The 17,239-nt window shown below is 56.4% G+C and overlaps 1 protein-coding gene across 4 annotated transcripts; it reads right to left on the reverse strand.

Moving 5' to 3' along the window:
- Window positions 1–601: 601 nt before the first annotated feature.
- On the reverse strand, window positions 602–17,214 carry PPP1R13L (protein phosphatase 1 regulatory subunit 13 like). 4 transcript variants are annotated; one of them, XM_058529584.1, is made up of 13 exons: window positions 16,958–17,214; window positions 10,690–10,766; window positions 10,442–10,584; window positions 9,557–10,085; window positions 9,368–9,466; window positions 9,200–9,291; window positions 8,459–8,909; window positions 6,849–7,303; window positions 4,493–4,624; window positions 4,265–4,398; window positions 4,006–4,172; window positions 2,141–2,340; window positions 602–1,335 (listed from the first exon to the last, which is right to left on the reverse strand). In XM_058529584.1, the coding sequence occupies exons 2-13, from the start codon at window positions 10,742–10,744 to the stop codon at window positions 1,297–1,299; spliced, it is 2,496 nt and encodes an 831-aa protein (XP_058385567.1). In that variant the 5' UTR covers window positions 10,745–10,766; window positions 16,958–17,214; the 3' UTR covers window positions 602–1,296. The 4 variants fall into 4 exon arrangements, with proteins under 4 accessions (XP_058385567.1, XP_058385565.1, XP_058385568.1 ...); XM_058529582.1 differs by lacking the exon at window positions 16,958–17,214 and adding an exon at window positions 15,820–16,693; XM_058529585.1 differs by lacking the exon at window positions 16,958–17,214 and adding an exon at window positions 15,593–15,813.
- Between the last annotated feature and the right edge of the window lie 25 nt (window positions 17,215–17,239).

Below are 17,239 nucleotides of genomic sequence, written 5' to 3' on the forward strand. Positions count from 1 at the left end.
GTCAAAAAATACTTAGAAGAAACATATGCTTGTGCTTTGTCAAAAATCTTCAAGGAGCAGTTTATGAAATAAAGAGGGGAAGAGGCAAAGGAAAATCACTCTTCAGGGTCGTACCCTCAACAAGGCCACATGGATTCCCAGCAGATAAAGCCCTGTTGAAAATGATCCCACAGTCTGTAATTTCAACACCCATGAGGGAACAATCCACCACGAGTGAGAGCCAGCAGACACAACAAACCACAGGAGTAGATGGCCCCAAACTTCAGATGATCGGATTATCAGACATATACTATAAAATGACTATGCTTTTTTTTTAAACTTTATTATTTTATTTTATTTTTTTGTGAGGAAGATTAGCCCTGAGCTAACATCCGTGCCTATCTTCCTCTACTTTATACGGGACGCCGCCACAGCACGGCTTGACAAGCGGTGTGTCAGTGTGCACCCAGGATCCGACCCTGCGAACCCCGGGCTGCCAAAGCAAAGTGCTGGCACTTAACAGCTACGCCACCAAGCCGGCCCCAAAATGACTATCCTTAAAATGAACCCAAAACATGAAAAAAAGATCAAGACACTACAAAAAAAAAAAAAAAAAAAAAAAGCAGATGTATTTGAAAGAAGAAGGATGGATTTACATGAGGGAAATCCTTTAGAAAGAGGCTTTTTAAGACTGGTTTGCCAAAAATAGTAATAATGGTGAGCACTTATTAAGTCAAAAGGAATCCAAAGAAGAAGAAGTCAATTTCTGTGCAAACTACCTTTATTTATAAAGAAAAACGTCCCCATTTTGTTATAAACCCAGCGCTGTGTGAAGGCACTTGACTGGGGAGAGGTGGGGCAGGGAGCCTGATAGAGAGCAGTGTGCCTCATCCAGTCCCGGAGGCTGCTGGGAGAGACGGGGGCGGAGGTGACTCCCGGGGAAACCCAGGAGAGGTGACCCATCCCAGGCTCCGCTGGGATGGTGGGTGGGCTTGCTTTGAGGGGAGAGGGCGGGGTTGGCAGTAGGAGTGGGTGGCACTTTGGACGGGATGTGATTTGGCAAGTGGGTGGAGGTGTCTCTTGCCCCCCATGACTCCCAGCCCCACCACCACCTCCCATGGCTCAGGCAGGTTTCTAAACTTAAGGCTGGGGTTCTCCTTCTCGCCGGGGCTTCCAGGGAGGCAGAGAGCTGGTGGCGAGGACCCCACCCCTGCAGGTCTTGGGGCAGCAGGGAGACGCAGCAGTAACGGAGAGGGAGGTCTGGAGCGAAGGCAGGCTGCGGCCTCCCGTCTCGCTTGGAAACATCCTTCTCTCCTGCTAGACCTTATTCTTCTGAGGCTTCACCCTGGGGAAGAGCTGAGGCAAGACAGGGGCTTCAGACACCAGGAGCGTGTGTCCCCTTAATCTACTCCTAAATTTAATGGAGTCACCTAATCCACCCCCAGACCCGGGGACTGCCTCCATCCGCCCATCCCTTCCTAATGGACTCTCCTAGCATCTCCCAAACCACTCCAGAATCCCCGAGTCCCATCACCTCCAAGCACCAGATGGAGCCTTCCAATTAGAAGCCCGGCTGATGAAATGGAATATTCTGAGTCTCCCACACTGCCATAAAGGAGACGCTTGCCTCTCCCTACCACCATGGCTGTCTGGTTGGGACCCACCTCCACCCACCCCGAATTAAAAGAATCTTCTTCTCTCCTAGGAATATAATGGGATCTTCCTGGTCTCCTCCTCTAACCTAGTAGAATCTCTCTCCATTCTACCATAATTTTATTAATGGATTCTTTCTCATCCTGCCCAATGCTGTGTCACAAAAGCTTCCTCACCACCATGCCTGTAATATACAAGTAACTTTCTCATCACTCAAATGGGATCCCTCATTGCTCCCCCTGGCTAAAATACATTATTTTTTACCTCCCCAGTAATACATTAAGGGATGATAATAAAAATACTTGAGTATGAACCAGTCAACTGTTCCTCATCTCCCCCCCGTAACTATAATGGGCTTTTTCCTCACCTCCCCACGACCAATAATGGACTCTTCTGATCCCCCCCCCCGAATATAATGGACTGTCCCTCTCTCTCCCTCTTATTCTTGTGACATCACCCCTTTCCCCAAAAGGCCATCAGGAGGCCCGCACGATGTTTCTGGGCTCACCCCGAAGTAGTTACGGGGCACATAGCCCTCCTGGCCGTGCAGCGCGGCCCACCACCAGTCCGTCTCCTCCGGCCCGTCCCTCCGCAGCACGGTGACCGACTCGCCCTCGCGGAAGGACAGCTCGTCGCCGAACTCGGCGCTGTAGTCCCAGAGGGCGTACACCACCCCGTTGTGCATCAGCCCCATGCTCTGCTCCACGTCTGAAACACGAAACGGCAGGGATCGTGAGCACCCGGTCAAGGGAGGCCGGAACACTCAGGGGCACCAGACACGCTGGGAACAGGGACAGGCCTTGGGACCTGGTGCCTGCCCCAGCTGGGGGATGAGCAACCTGAAAAGCTGTGTACCCCTGTCTGGAGAGGGGCGCCTGAGCTGGAGTCAGCTGCCGGGGCTGGCAGTCTCTAAAATTTGAGAACACTGGGGTGCATCAAGCTGGGCCACCACCCTCCGAGGCAGGGTCAGTGGTCCCCATTCCCTCTTGTACATTGTTAAGTCCCAGTGTCACTCCCAGAGGTACAGTCGTCTGCACCCCCCCTTAAGTGGTACAGTCTCTATAGGGGACTCAACCCCTCCTTCAGATGGTACAGCCCTACTTCTCTTCCCCCTAAGTGGTCCCATCTTCTCCTTTCCGGATGGTGCAGTCCACACGACTTCCCCTCCCCAAGCGCAAAGTCTCTAAAGACGAAGTAATAACTTCTCCAGAAGGTACAGCTCACCCAAACCTTCCCCCCACCCCTTAAGTGGTAAAAGTTCCATCACGGATTTAGCCCCCTTCCCAGATGGGGTAGTCCACCATGCTCCCCCTCTCTAGTGGTTCAGTCCACCGGGATCCAGTTTCTCCTCCCCTCCCCGCCGGGCGCGCTGTCCAATCTCTACTTCACTCTCACAGAACTTCCCACGTCCGAGGCAGGCAGGACAGTAAAATCCTCACATCTCCCAGGCTCCACCTACCTGTGACAAAGGTGTGATGGCGCAATCGTCGTCCCCAAAGGTTACAGCCCTGCCCCTCTTCTGTGGGTGGCCCACTTGCAGTCACTGTCTGCCCCTGCTCACCGTAAGGCAGGCGCTACAGCCCCATGGCTCTCACCAACCTTCTGCCATAGGAGGTACAGCAGGCTGTCGTGTAGCCCCTCTCAAATACATTGTCCCACCTTCAGGTCCTACAGCCTGCCTTACCCCACCTCTACGAAGTTCCTAACCCTAAGGGATATAATTTGGCCCTCCAGGTGTGCAGTAAAGACTTTATGCACACCCCCATGGTACAGCCTGCCTAGTTCCTCGCATCACCTGCTTAGATGACGTGCCCCCCTCCTGGCGATATATGATACAGCCTCATGTCCCCTACAAGTGGAAGAGTCCCCAAGCCCCTCCCCAGAAGCCATGGCCTGCTCACCTGCCGGCTGTGTGGTACTGTATCTCCCACAGTAGCACAGCCCACCTGCCCTGCCCTATGCCAGGTAGAAGGTATAGTTGTTAACGTCCAACTCTCCACCCCCCAGGTGAGAAAGCAGTTGAGCGTCGCGTAATCTCCACAGCCACTCTTCTCCCCGCAGGTGTCCAGTTTGCACGGTACAGCCCCCCGTCCGCCTCTCCCTCGAGGTGGCACAGTCTGCTCCCCCCACACACCCTGCTTGCACCTGCCAGGTGGGAGGTCCAATCTCCTTACCTGGCAGGTGCCCCATCCTGCAGCCCCCTTCTCTGCGATGCTGCCACATGGTTGGCACAGCCCCCACATCCTCTCTTTCTTGAGTGGCAGTCTGCTGCCCCTCACCCCAACACTTGCCAGCTGGGGGGCTCGGCCCCCAAGACCTCCTCCCCCAGAAGGCCCAGCCCACCCGCCGGCGTGCCCCAGTCCTGCCTCGCACCTGCCAGGTAAGTGGCGCAGTCAGCGTAACCCTCGCGGTAGGGGTCGCACTTCTCGATGGCGGTGGCGCCGTCGCTGATGGTGGTGGCGAAGATTGCCGCGCCGTGCTGCACCAGCGCCGTGCAGATGGCCGTGTCGTTGCACGACGCCGCGCAGTGCAACGGTGTCCTGGGCGTGGGAGGCGTGCGTGAGAGGCCGCGCGTCCGCCCGCGGGTGCCCCGGCCCGCCGCGCGCCCCCGCCCCCGCGGGTCAGGGCTCACCAGCCGTGGCTGTCCGGGGAGTTGACGTTGGCGCCGGCGGCGATGAGGAAGTCCACGATGGGGTAGTTGGCGCCGCAGATGGCGTTGTGCAGGGCGGTGATGCCCTCCTCGTTGGGCTGGCTCGGGTCGTTCATCTGGGCGGGCCGGGGACCAGGAGGCTCAGTCCCGCGGCTGCCATCCCGCGTTCTCCGCCCCCAGCCCACCAGTCCGCTCTTCGGCATCACTCACCTCCTTCACCGCCTGCTGCACCACGTCCAGCTCCCCGGTCAGCGCCGCGTCCAGCAGCAGCACAAGTGGGTTGAGGCGCGCGCGGCGGGCCTTGCGCGGGGAGCCCACCTTCCGCAGCACAGAGCGCATCTCCTGAGGGACAGGAGGGGGCGCTTCAGTGACTTGGAGGGATTGTTAATTCCCCCATTACTCAGAGGGGGAAACAGAAGTTCAGGGACCAGGCGGCAGCCGCCCCACTTCATCCAACTAGACAGGGGAAGGCTGGGATGGAACCCAGGGAGATACAGAGCCTGAGTCCAGAGCCCTGCGGGGAGGGGATGCCTCGGTTCCACAGCCTCCAGTTCCCTACAACAGTCAGGGCATCTGGTGATTTTGGAATCTTGCTCCCTGAGACATGAGAAGCTGGAAGACCATCAAGTTGATGATTGTGGAATTCAATCCATACATAGTCTCATTTCTTTCATAAAAAATAAATGCTGTGAAACACACATGACAAAAGGTTACCAAGTGTTAATTCCAAATGTTTGGAATTGCAATATTTATCATATTACTCCTTGTGGTTTCTTATTTTTGATTTTCAATAGTCCTCCTGCAAGATTCAATTTATTCTGAGCATGCATTTTGTGAGTTTGGTCTTTGCTGTCAATGATTTCAAGATTCTAGAATTCAGAGATCCCAAGAATTTCTAAAATCTCTGATGCTCAGTTATTTCATGTTTCCAATACTGTGAGTCCAGAAATGCTAAGTTGTGCCATTTTGAATTGCTGAGGACCCAGGACGTTGCCTTCCCAAGATTCTGTGGTTGAAAACTTTAATATTTTATGGTTAGAATTTCATTCCAAAAGATTGGAAGGAAATACTGAAAATGTTAATCATGGTTCTCTCTGAGTGCTGTGATTTTGGTCTCTTGATTCCACTTTGATCTGTTTCCTCCTAGTTTCTATGGTCTTTGTGTATTCCTTTCTAGTGGAGAATGTTCATTGAAAATACAATTCTGTATTACAACATATTAGTGCACTAATCTGTGATTTTATGATTCAGGTGATAAGGGTCTTTAATTTCAGTTGTAATGACTTCAAGTATCAGTGATAACCAGGGTCTGTGTTACTAACTTTTTAATTCTAAGATCCTGCTCTTCAAACCTCCAGGGCTCTAGGATTCTGAAATTTCACTGTTCTGAGATTGTGATGCCAGGATTGAATTTTCGAATTCTGTAATTTTTCAAGTTTCTCTGTAGCTGGGACTTTGTGATTCTACAGTGAGGGAACTTGATCATTTCAAGATGTTGTCATTCTTCCGTTCTTGATTTCAAGATCCTGAGCATCAATATTTCTTGGCTCCACCATGAGGAGGGCCTGGGAATAGGCATTTTGGGGTGTCTACCTGGCCCCCAATTCCTCTCTGGGAATTCTTCCCCTCCCTCTGTTTACCCGCACTGAGTGATCAGGACTGTTCCATGTGACTACACTCCCCACCCCCAGCCAAAATGCAGAGAGTGGACCAAGGTCGGCAGGAGACCATCTCCTGGTCAAACAAAAACAACAATAATTATAGTCAACAGCTAAGTGCCAGGCACTATTTTAAGCACTATATTAATATATTAATCCTATAGCAACCCTATGGTTATTCTCATCCCCATTTTACAGATGAGGAAACTGAGGCCCAGAGAGGGTAAGTATCCTGCCTAAGGTTGCACAGCTAAGTGCCGCGGAGCTGGGATTCAAACCAGGCAACCTAGGTCTGCAGCTGGTGCACTTAACCATGACACCTGCAGCCTCAGAGACCAGAGACTCGCTCTTGAAAATTTGAAAGGAAGCAGCTCTGAGTGGAGTCAGAGGATACCGTGGACTTGAACTCAGAGGTCATTTTGAGTCAGGGCAGGGTGGGCCATTTCTAGCCATGGTTCAGGCTTGCTGAGATGTAAGAGGAGAGAGCAGATCCCCAGAGAAGACAGACAGGAGAGACTGTGGCAACCTGGGAGAGAAATGGTGACTGCCTTGATTCAGGCAGATTTTTCAGGTCCCAGAATAAACCCACCATCGTGCCAAGACGCAGTCACTTCCAGGTTGTAAGACATCAAGATTCCTGAGGGGATGCCCTGGGGGGCAAGTTATTGGGGTGGAGCAGAGAAAGTCTCTGTGCCGCTAAGACTTCTGGATGCCCCTCCATATATACTCTCCCTTTCTTCTGAACACAGGCACACCCAAAGACTACATTTCCCAGGCTCCCTTGTGGCTGGGTTCCTGGCCAATGGGATGAGGCAGATGTGATGCATGCAATATCCAGCTTTCCTAAAAGGGAAGGGGCACTCCCATATGCTAACTAATACACCCCAGTTTCCTCCCATATTACTTACCATGCTCTGCGGCTGCTCTGGTGGGCTGCTCTGGGGTGCAGCTGGGGGCGGTATGGGAACTGGTGGGGCAGGAGCAGGGGGCCCCGCCCTGGCCTCAGATCCCTCAGTGATGGAGGACAGCTCGGGCTCAGGCCCTCCAGGCCCGCCATGACGATGGAAGAGGCGGTTAATGATCTGCTGGTACTGCTTCTTGTGGGTGGGGGGCAGGGCTACAGCAGGGCTCTGCTCCATGGAGCCCCTGCGTTTGAGGGGCCGTGGAATCTCTGCCAGCACCCTGGCCACCTCCTCCAGCTCAGGCACTGACTGTGCCTCAGGAGGCAGCGCTGGCTGCAGCCGCGTGGGGCTGAGGGGCCGAGTTACAGCACCTTCATCTGCATCACCAGCCTCTAGCCCTGGCGTCAGCAGCCCCTCCAGCTCTGGCTCAGGCTCCAGCTCAGTGGGTGGTTTGGGGGTGCCTAGAAAGAACAAGAGCTCCATCAGAGGAGGGCTCCCCAGGAGACCCCCAAGACACCCTCCCCACAACTTCCAGGACCTGCAACCAGCAACTGATTTGCTGTGTGACCTCAGGGCAGTTCCTTGCTCTCTCTGGGCTACACAGCGCATTTCCTGGGCTGTGAATAATATACAGTGATGAGGTCTCCCATGAGTCAAGCACTTTGCATGTACGTGGCACTTTCGCGCCTGTCTTACTGAATTCTCACCACGCCTTGTGAGGAAGAGGTGGATATCATTTCCTTATTACAGAAAGGAAACTGTCTCAGAGAGGGCGAGTCAGTTGCCCAAAGCCACACAGCTGGGATCTGAACTCAGTTCTATCTAACTCCAAAATCTGTGCTCCTACCATTATGATATGACAGACTTGACTTTCTAAGATTCTAAGAACTTCCTCTCCTAACATTTCAGGCAGAAAACTCCTGCTGGGACCAGAATCCTGGTGCTTGATGGTCTCTTCTATCTTGTTTCTCTCTGTCAGAGCCTCTAAGGCAGGTAGAAATAATAACAATCAGTCTCTATACATTATTTCATTGAATGCCCATCACAATCTGCGAGGTAGATATTATTAATCTCTCTTCGCAGATGAGAAAATGGAAGCTCAGAGAGGTTAATTAATTTATCCTGAGTTACACAGCAAGTCAGTGGTGGAGAGGGGCTCAAATCCCACTCTGCTTAACTCCAGGCCTTGCACTGGTCTCACACCAAAAAATATTAATAATTATTATAACTAATATGATAGCTACTGAGAACTTACTATACATCAGGCCTTATTTTAAGGACTGTATATGGATTAAATAATCTAATGCCGTATCCCAGTAAGATAGATTCTATCATTAATCATCTTTTACACTCAAGGAAACTGAGGTCCAGAGAGGTTAGGTGACTTGCCCACGGTCACACAGCATGGAGCCAGGCAGTCGGACTTCAGGTCCATGCTTAACCACTGTGCTATCCCTAGCTCCTGAGCAAATTCCCAAGCTTATGTGGCCCAGCTCTCTGCAGGGACAGTGTCTGGAAACAGGGGTTTGGCTGTGATGGCTTCTCCAGCTTGTCTGGTCCTCCCCCCATTCGTCCTCCCTTCACCAAGCCCCCAGGGACCCCCATTGCTGACTCACCTTCGCTCACAGGGGGCCAAGTCTGTTGGGGGGTTTGGGGGGCTGGGGCAGCGGCTTGAGGCTGGGCCTGAGGTTGTGGTTGGGGCTGGGAGTGTGGGGGCACCTGGGGCTGGGGGGGCGCCTGGGGCTGTGGAGGCAGCTTAGGCGGAGGAGCTCTGGAGAAGATGGGGGAGCCAGGGAGCATGGCCCTGCTGGCCCCCTGCTCCCAGAAGGCGTTCTGCAGCTTGAATATCATGCTGAGGGGGATGGGGCGCTGGCGGGGGGCAGCGCGGGGCTGGGGGCTGGAAGGAGGCATGGGGATGCGGCTGACAGGCTGCCAGCTGCGAGGCAAAGTGCCCGATGGCCCCGCAGCGCCCAGCGATCGGCGGTAGCTGCCCACATCAGAACGCCTGTCGCTGGCCAGAGGGGAGACCTTGTAATTGCGGGGCAGGGTGGCGCTGGTGAGGTTGTCCTGGGAGAGAAAGAGGGAAGGAGGGACGGAAGAAGGGGCTCAGAAGGGAGGAGGATAGGGGTAAGGGAACAGTCAGGAGGGGGAGGGAAGGGGGAGGGAGGGAAGGGCAAAAGGTGAGAAGAGAGAGCAGGAGATGAGGGAAGAGGGTCAGGGAGGGGGTGGAAATCTAGGATAAAGAAGGAAGAGCGTGGGGAAGGGCACGGAAACCGAGGGCAAAGCCAGGAGGGAGAGACTAGCCCTGACCCCGCTCCCCGCCCTTGCCCATCAGCCCCTCCCCAGCCGCCCCTCACCTTGCTGGAGGCCCCCAGCCCATCCAGGCTGCTTTCTCTCCAGGGTAACAGCTGCGGGCCCGGCGAGGAGGGCCGCGCAAAGACCTCCAAGCCTGCGACGGGGGGATCATTAGGGTCTGGGGGCGCCTTTCCTCCGACTCCCCCACTCCCCGGCTTCCCGCCGCTCACGGTCATAGCCTCCTGTTTGCGAAGACTTCTTTTCATAAGCCACGTCCAGGTCAGACTCGTTCCAGGCTTTGGGGGGCCGCCGGCGCAGCGTCAGGTCGTCTGCGGAGAGGTGGCGAATGGGGACATGGGGGAAGGCTGGTCCCGGGCCCCGCAGCCCTTCCGCCCCCCGAGTTCGGCCCCTGCGTTCACCTTGCGCGCGCAGAGGCGGGGCGAAGGCGCTGCCGCCCGCGCCCAGCAGGGGGCTCCCAAAGCCAGCCGGCGCGTCGTAGACCGAGGCTGGGGAGCGCGGCGAGGGCCCGCGCTCGGGGAAGAAGGCCTGGGGCCCCTCGGCCAGGGGGCTGCCACGGGGGGAGACGGCGCGGCCCAGGAAGTCGAAGGGCGTGGGGGGACCCTGCTGGCGCAGCGGGCCGGGGCCGGGCCGCGGGGAGGGCGCACGGCCGAGGGAGCTGCCTGCGCCCTCGAAGGCGCGGGGCCGGGGCGAGGGCGCGCGGTCCAGGGTGCCGTAGGCATCCGGCTGCAGGTAGAGCGGGGTGCGCGGCGACGACGGCCGGCCCTTAGGCGACAGCGGGCTGTAGGAGTGCAGAGTCGGGGCGCTCTCGGAGCGACTGAACGAGGTGTCCGCGCCGTCGGTGGCCGCCTTTCGGGGGGACCCGCGGCTGCCGAAGGGCTCGAGGACCGGGCTAGAGCTGGAGCTGTACCGGGACAGCTTTGGGGAGGCCTGGACGTTGAGGGGTCAAAGCAGACATTAGCAGAGGCGTTGGCAGGAGGTCAAAAGAAGTCATGAAAAATCAACTCAGGGCAGTTGGACTGGGAGATTCAGGCACAGGGAGCCCAGGTGAGGGGTGTTGGGGAGAGAACCCTGAAATCAGGGCTGAGGCGAGCCCATCCAGTGCCTTTGCGCTGCTTAGAAAAAGGCCCCTTTCCTTCCGAGGGTCCTGTTAGATGTCCACTTCCACTGGTCCCCTCTTTCGAGTGCCCTTAAATAGCCTACAACCTGCACACCTCTATGGGGCAGCTCTGCCTGAACTCCAGCAGTAGAGAAGCTGGGGACAGGGGGGTGACCAGCAGGCTCACCCTAGGGGGGGCTCCGGCCCGCGAGCCAGGGGGCGCTGGCGAGTCTGACCACAGAGACTCCAACTGCTTGGTCAGTTCGTCCACCTTGGCAGCCGCGGAGTCCAGCTCCATCTGTTTCAGATCCATGTGCTTCATGGCCAGAGCTGGGCGGGCGGGAGTGGCGGTAAGGACCCGGCCCTCCTGGCAGGACCCCGCTTCTGCCCCCTCAAGCCCCGCCCCGCCAAGCCCCGCCCCCTACCCCAGCTCACACTGGAAGTTCATGTCCAGGAGGTCCCGCGCGCTCTGGAATGCCTCGCTGTCCATGGTGCCGGCCGGAGCGGGGCGCCTGCGTTGCGGGGGAGAACCTTCTTAGATGGCGCCCCTCCAGGCCCCGCCCGCAGACCCAGGGCGGCGAGGAGCGGGACAGCGCTTTTACTTTTCTAGTTCCTTCCACTGAAAGCGCTATGCTCCTCCGCTTTCCGCGCTGGGAAACGCCAACTCCTTCAAAGCCCTTCTGGAAGGCTCTGGACAATTCACTCTCTTTACGTGGCTTCTTGTCCATATCTCTATCTCAGCCCTAATTGTTGAATCATTCCTTCAGCAAATATCCACTGATCAACTACTATGTGCCAGGCATTAGAGTGGACAGCAGATGCAATAAAAATAACAATCAAGGACTGCATGCCTACTACGGATCAGTGGGCACTGTGTTAGATGATGGGGATATTTTTTAAAATAATAATTGTGCTGCCTACAGTGTGCCAGGACCTGTGCTGTTTGCTTGAGGGTCTAATGAAATAAAACCACCACCACTGGGCCACCCCGTGGCTTAGCGGTTAAGTGCGCGCGCTCCGCTACTGGCGGCCCGGGTTCGGATCCGGGCGCGCACCGACGCACTGCTTCTCCGGCCATGCTGAGGCCGCGTCCCACATACAGCAACTAGAAGGATGTGCAGCTATGACATACAACTATCTACTGGGGCTTTGGGGGGAAAAAAGGAGGAGGATTGGCAATAGATGTTAGCTCAGAGCCGGTCTTCCTCAGCAAAAAAAAAAGAGGATTGGCACGGATGTTAGCTCAGGGCTGATCTCCCTCACACACACACACACACACACACACACACACAAAACCCACCACCATTTATTGAGGGGCCACTGCCTCCTAGAATTGTACACCAGATACTTCATTCCAAGGTCAAAACCACCAGAGCAGGCAAGAAACGGGGCCTCAGAGCATCTGTTCAAAGTCACCCTGCAAGAAGTCAGTGTACCAGGTTTCACCCCGGATCTGACTTGTCATTCTGGGTCATCTCCACCAGACTGCAGGGTCTCAGAGGGCAGGGACCCCTCAGTTCCCTCTCCCCGGAGTCTCCACCCAGATAAGCCCTGGTTCGCACAGACCCAGTGTACGAACAACAGGGAGGTGGCTGGGGTGGCTGGCCGCTGTGGTGACCAGTGCAGTGGGAGGGAGCCAGGTCACCAGGAACCGGTCAGGCCGGCACCATCCTTATCCCATGGAAGCCACCACGCCCACCAGCTCTGCCACCTCCTGGCTGTGCCGACCTCTTAGCTTTGGCTTGGCGGTACAGGCGTGGGCTACGGGGCGGGCTGGAGCATGCTGATTCCAGCCTCTGTCTGGGAAGCCTCCAAACAGAACCTGTTGGGGCTGGTGGCTCATCTGGGTGTGTTGGGAGTGTGTGACCTTGGGGGATGAGTCTCCTCCACTCCTCGGGCCTCAGTTTCCCCAAGAGTGAGAGGAGGAGGCAGATCAGCTATTCTGAGAGGCCTCTTCAATCTCTCAGAGGCCTGGATTCTGAAATTGTAAGGATCTTGAGATTGTTATTAAAGTTCTACAGAGCCTAAAACCCTCAGCTTGAGAATCTATTGTTCGAAAGTACTGGTCCAAGACTCTATCTTTAGAACATTCTAGAACTCTGCAATTTGGCTAACCTAGATTTCTCTATCTTCCTGCACCACATTCTATCTACCCCAGGATTCCACTGTCCTAAAAGTCTAGGTAGGGGCCATCCCCGTGGCATAGTGGTTAAGTTCACACACTCTGCTTCAGTGGCCCGTGTTCTCAGGTTCAGATCGCAGGCGTGGACCTACACCACTCATCAAGCTATGCTGTGGCAGCATCCCACATACAAAATAGAGGAAGATTGGCACAGGTGTTAGCTCAGGGCGAATCTTCCTCAAGCAAAGAAAGAGGAAGATTGGCAACAGATGTTAGCTCAGAGTGAATCTTCCTCATCAAAAAAAAAAAAAAAAGTCTAGGTGAATGCAGGGTATAATGCAATGGTTCAGAGCAGGAGAAAGCCAGACTTCCAGGGTTCAGATCTGGGGGCACCACTCTCCAGCCCTGACAAGAGTGCCTCTTGATCTGTAAAATGGGGATATGTAGCGCTCCACCTTAGAGGACTCTTGTGAGAACCCAACTGGCCAGAAAGTGCTAGAGAATTAAAGCCCTGAGAACTGAGTCCTCAGAAAGTAGGGAGTACAGGAATCAAAACTCGGCTTTCAGAATCTCAGAGACACACAGGAAACACTCTGTAAGTGTCTGTTAAAATATAAAAAGGAACAATTCCATGCGGCGTCCAGTGCCAACATTCTGACAGCGATTTGGGGGATTTCACGATTCCCCAATTCTAAGACTCTCAGATCCCACGCTGACATCCCCTGGCTCCAAAGGAAATGCCAAGCCTGGGCGTGGGGCCGGCCCCCGGCTGGCGCGGGCGGAGGGGGTGTCTGGGCCGCCAGGGGGCGCTCCGGTTCAAGGCCCGACCCCAGCCCGGCGGGCGGACAGCGCCTGAGCTCAGACCCTGGGAATGCGCGGCGGGCCTGGGCAGGTGCCGCACCCCCCGCGGCAGGCGAGCGGGGGCCGGGTGGGGCGCGGGGGCGGCGCGGGCCGCGCCTCTGCTCCCTGGTCCCTGGCCTCCACCCCCAAGCCCTCCTCGCCCGGCTCCGCTCCAACCTCAGACCCCGCTCCCTCCTCCCCTCCACTCCTAGATCTCCTTCCCAGGCTTCCTCTGCACCCCAGCCAGGTTCTTCGGGATTAAGAATCCCGGAGCGGGGTGGGGGGCTTCCTGGAGGAATCATCCTCAGTAGGAACAGGTCAGAGCGCCAGGCTGGGCGCCAGGTTGGAATCGGACAGCTCTGTTCCTACAGACTGACACGGGGAGAGATCCCACCCTTTCTGGGACTTCGTTTCCCCTCGTGGACGTCTGTGGAATGGGCTAGTTTATTTAGCTTCTCTGTACCTCAGTTTCCTCGTGTGTGTAATGGAAGAATTAACACCTTCACCTCAAAGGAGTATGAGGTTTGAGTGACATAATTTATGTCAGTGTTTAGAACAGTGCAGGGTGTGAAATCAAGTTCACACCTATAGGATTCTCAATTTCTGGCCTTCCTCGGCTGTTCATTAAGATAACACAGGGTCTGACACAGACTGAGGGCTCAAGACCCAAAGTAATTTTTTTCCACCAAAAGGGCCTTTTCAGCTCTTTCTGAGATTCGAAAAGCCCTGAGTTTTGACCTCTGGAATCTCAATTTCTTGAGCCCTAAATTCTCCTGGCACATTCCCGAGTTCTGGGCAGTGGTCATCCCTAATATTTTAAGCAAGGAGGCGTGGGGAGATCCGGAAGATTCCAGACAGAATGTGGCAAAACCCCAGAGAGTGGGCTGTGCCTGCTCTCCAGCCTCAGTTTCCCCACTGGAGTAGAGAGAAGTCATTTCATGGGGTGGGGTCACCAGACCTCATTGCAAGTGACACTTTTGGGCGGTTGCCTCAAACTTATGTAGACAATAGGAACCATCCCATGTACCTGCCAGCCCTGAGCCTGGCAAGCTGTGAGTTCTGTCTTGGCAGCCACGGTTATTATTTTTAATTTCATCTCAGGCTCTCATCCAATGCCCTTCAAGCCCAGACATTAGGAAGTTCTTCCCTCTCTCATCAGAACCCCCTGACCGCCCCCCGGCCCCCCCCCCCCCCCCCCCCCGTTTAACCTCCTCACATGACACATGGGGGTGGAGAGAAGGGGGAGACAGACAGAGGGAGGTGCCAGGCCCTGCCCTCCCCCAGCTTCAAGGACAGACACACCTCCAGAATTAGCGTCTGTGCCTCTCTTATCTCCCACCACCTCAGGTCAGACAGATGGGGGTGGAGGTGACATTTCTCACCTCAGGGTCAGGGCGAGGAGCCCTGGGAGAGAGGTTAGTCAGAAAATCTGGTGGGAGTGGATGGAATCCAGTCCCCCAGAGAGCTGCAGAGGAAAGGGGAGGCCAGATCCTGACCCCAACTCTGCTGCCTGTGTGACCTCTAAGGCTATTTACCCTCTTCTTCTCTGTGCAATGGCTGTCTAGTGCCCAGCCATGCAAGCCTCCCAGGATGCAACCCCACCTTCTGGAATTCTCCCCTGGGTTCCAGTATGCCCTATGCAAACCCCAGATATTTCCCACCTCCAAGGGACAATCCGAGGGCCCCCCGCCCCCGCCAGGGGGCGCCCTGGGGCGGAGGTCCCTCCTCTGGTTAGGCAGGTCTGACGCCCCGGTTAATGACATGTTGGGGATCGCGCAGCGGCACAGAGGATGTTGGAGAGCTGCCCCGGTTCCCCTCCCTTGCTGGAGGGGAAGGGCCGGAAAGCAGGGGGAGCGCCGGGACACAGCCTCCAGAGGGACCCCAGCTGCTTGTCCTGCTCCATTTCAGGGACCCGGGTTCCACTATCCCCACACCACCCCTAATTCTTCTCGGAGACCTAGAGGCTCGGTCAAGAAGGCAGCTCGATAGTGGTGGCAGAGGTGGCCGCCCATTCCAGACCCCTACCAGTCCGAGCCTCCCATTTCTGTAGGAGACTCAGGGATCCGATACCCAAATTCCACTCAAGGACTCAGGCTTCCGAGAATCCCCCAAATTCAAGAGACTCAGGAGTCCCAGCTCCAGCGTTTCCCCGGGACCAAGGCGTCCGAGCCCTCCATTCCAAGAACTCAGGCATCCGAGCCCCCTTTCCTTCTGCCAAGTAAATGAGACATCCAAGTTCTCACCTTCCAAGCACCCTGGAGACTGCGCACCGAATTCCACCCTGGGACCCGGCGTCCGAGTCCCCTCCCAGTCCTCCCAGGGACACGGGTGTCCGGCTCCTCGAGAGCCGCTGGACCCCAGGGGGGTGGAACTCACGGATGCGAGGCAGATCCTGGCACCGGGGGGCTTCCTCCAGCTCCGGCTCTGGCTGCGGGAGCGGAGGACGGGGCGGGGCAGGCGCCGGGAACAGGTTAGACGACGTGACTCCCGCTGGAGGGAGGCGGGTCCGGAGGGGACGGGGAGTCGGGGTCGCCTTGAGCACCTTGGGACTTGTAGTCCCGGAGGAGCAGGACGCAGACTGAGACGTTCCCACTGGGACTCACCCGAAGTCCATTTCACAGACAGGAAGGGCGAGGTCCAGAAGCCGAGGGTGACCTGGCCATCTAGGTAAGAGTTCAGACTCCCACCTCCGTGTGGCTGCAGGAAACGGACTCCTGAGTCCCTGCCCCACCCCTCCAGGCTCAGTTTCCCCCTTCTTGAATGAAGATTTGGAAGCCACCAAAAGGGTCGAAGGTTGGAAACTGGGGGAGACCGACATGCCCCGCCCCTAAGGTGAGAAGAGGGTCTTGCTAAATCAGTGTTCCCTCGGGTCTCTGAGCCTCAATCTCGTTGGTAAAAAGGGCAGGTTGGATCTTTACAGGACTTCCAGCAACAGCCCCCTCAATCGGAGACGGGGACTACAATCCCCAGCAGCTTCCGCGACGGATGTCGGGGGCCTCCCCGCCTCGCATCCTCTGGGAATTGTAGTCCCGGAGCCCCCAGGGGCGGCGCCCGGGTGTCTCGCCCACGCGCGGGAACTTTTGGGCGATCCCGGGCGAAGGGAACGCGTCCCCCTCCCCTGGCCCTCTCTCCGCTCTGGGAAGTCGCTCTCTCCCTGAGAAGGAGGGCGCCCCAATTCTGGAGTAGGATCTGAAATCTCGGCAGAGGGGGCGGGAAGCGGCGCTGACACACCGGCCTGGAATGCAGTCGGGTCACCCTGTCTAGCCTCCGTCCCGCGGCTGCGCCCGCCGCCCCACGCAGGAAAGGGGCGTGGGTGCGTCCCCCAAATCCGCATCCACGTGCCGCTGTTTACACGCGCCCGGGGGCAGGGAAGGGGCTCGGCTCAGGGCTTTTACTCCCTCTCCCTTCCTCAAAGCCTTCGGGAATGTTCCCCACGCACGAGCCTAAATCCGTGGGGGCATCTACCCGTCTCATTTGATCCACACGTCCCGCCGCTTAGCCCGCACACCCCACGCGTGTCGAGCTCCGGAGTCTGGAGGCTCCGCCCCGGGACCCACAGGCCCCTCCCCGTATGTTTCCCGCTCCCCTGCAGTCCAGAAGCCCCGCCCCCCGAGAGGACTGACCCCCATTCCTCCATTTTCCCAGCTCTCCTACTCAAATTCTGAAATTCCCAGGCATCTAGGCCCCCCCTAGAAAGGATTGTAACACTGAAAGCACAGCGCTACCAACCAAGCCTCTTACCTGTCTCTTTAAGAATTTCAGCTCAATCGATCTTCCTGTCTCTTTAAGAGCTAGAGCCTATCAATGTGGCTGCCCCTTTAAGGCGACGTTGGGGCAAATAATGTCAGAGAAACTGGGGGGAGAGCCTCCGGGACCTGGTCAGGTTCTCACTCCCGCCAAACAGCGAATCAGCTGCTTCCTGGAGCAGATTTTTAGGAAAAGACGTCTTCCTCGGTTGTCTGCTCTGCACAAGTGGAAATTTCCCCCAATTCTGCTCCTAGAGCGAGCGGGCTCCGAGCGACA

Source organism: Diceros bicornis, chromosome 34, assembly GCF_020826845.1.
Source record: "Diceros bicornis minor isolate mBicDic1 chromosome 34, mDicBic1.mat.cur, whole genome shotgun sequence".
NCBI lineage: Eukaryota > Metazoa > Chordata > Mammalia > Perissodactyla > Rhinocerotidae > Diceros > Diceros bicornis.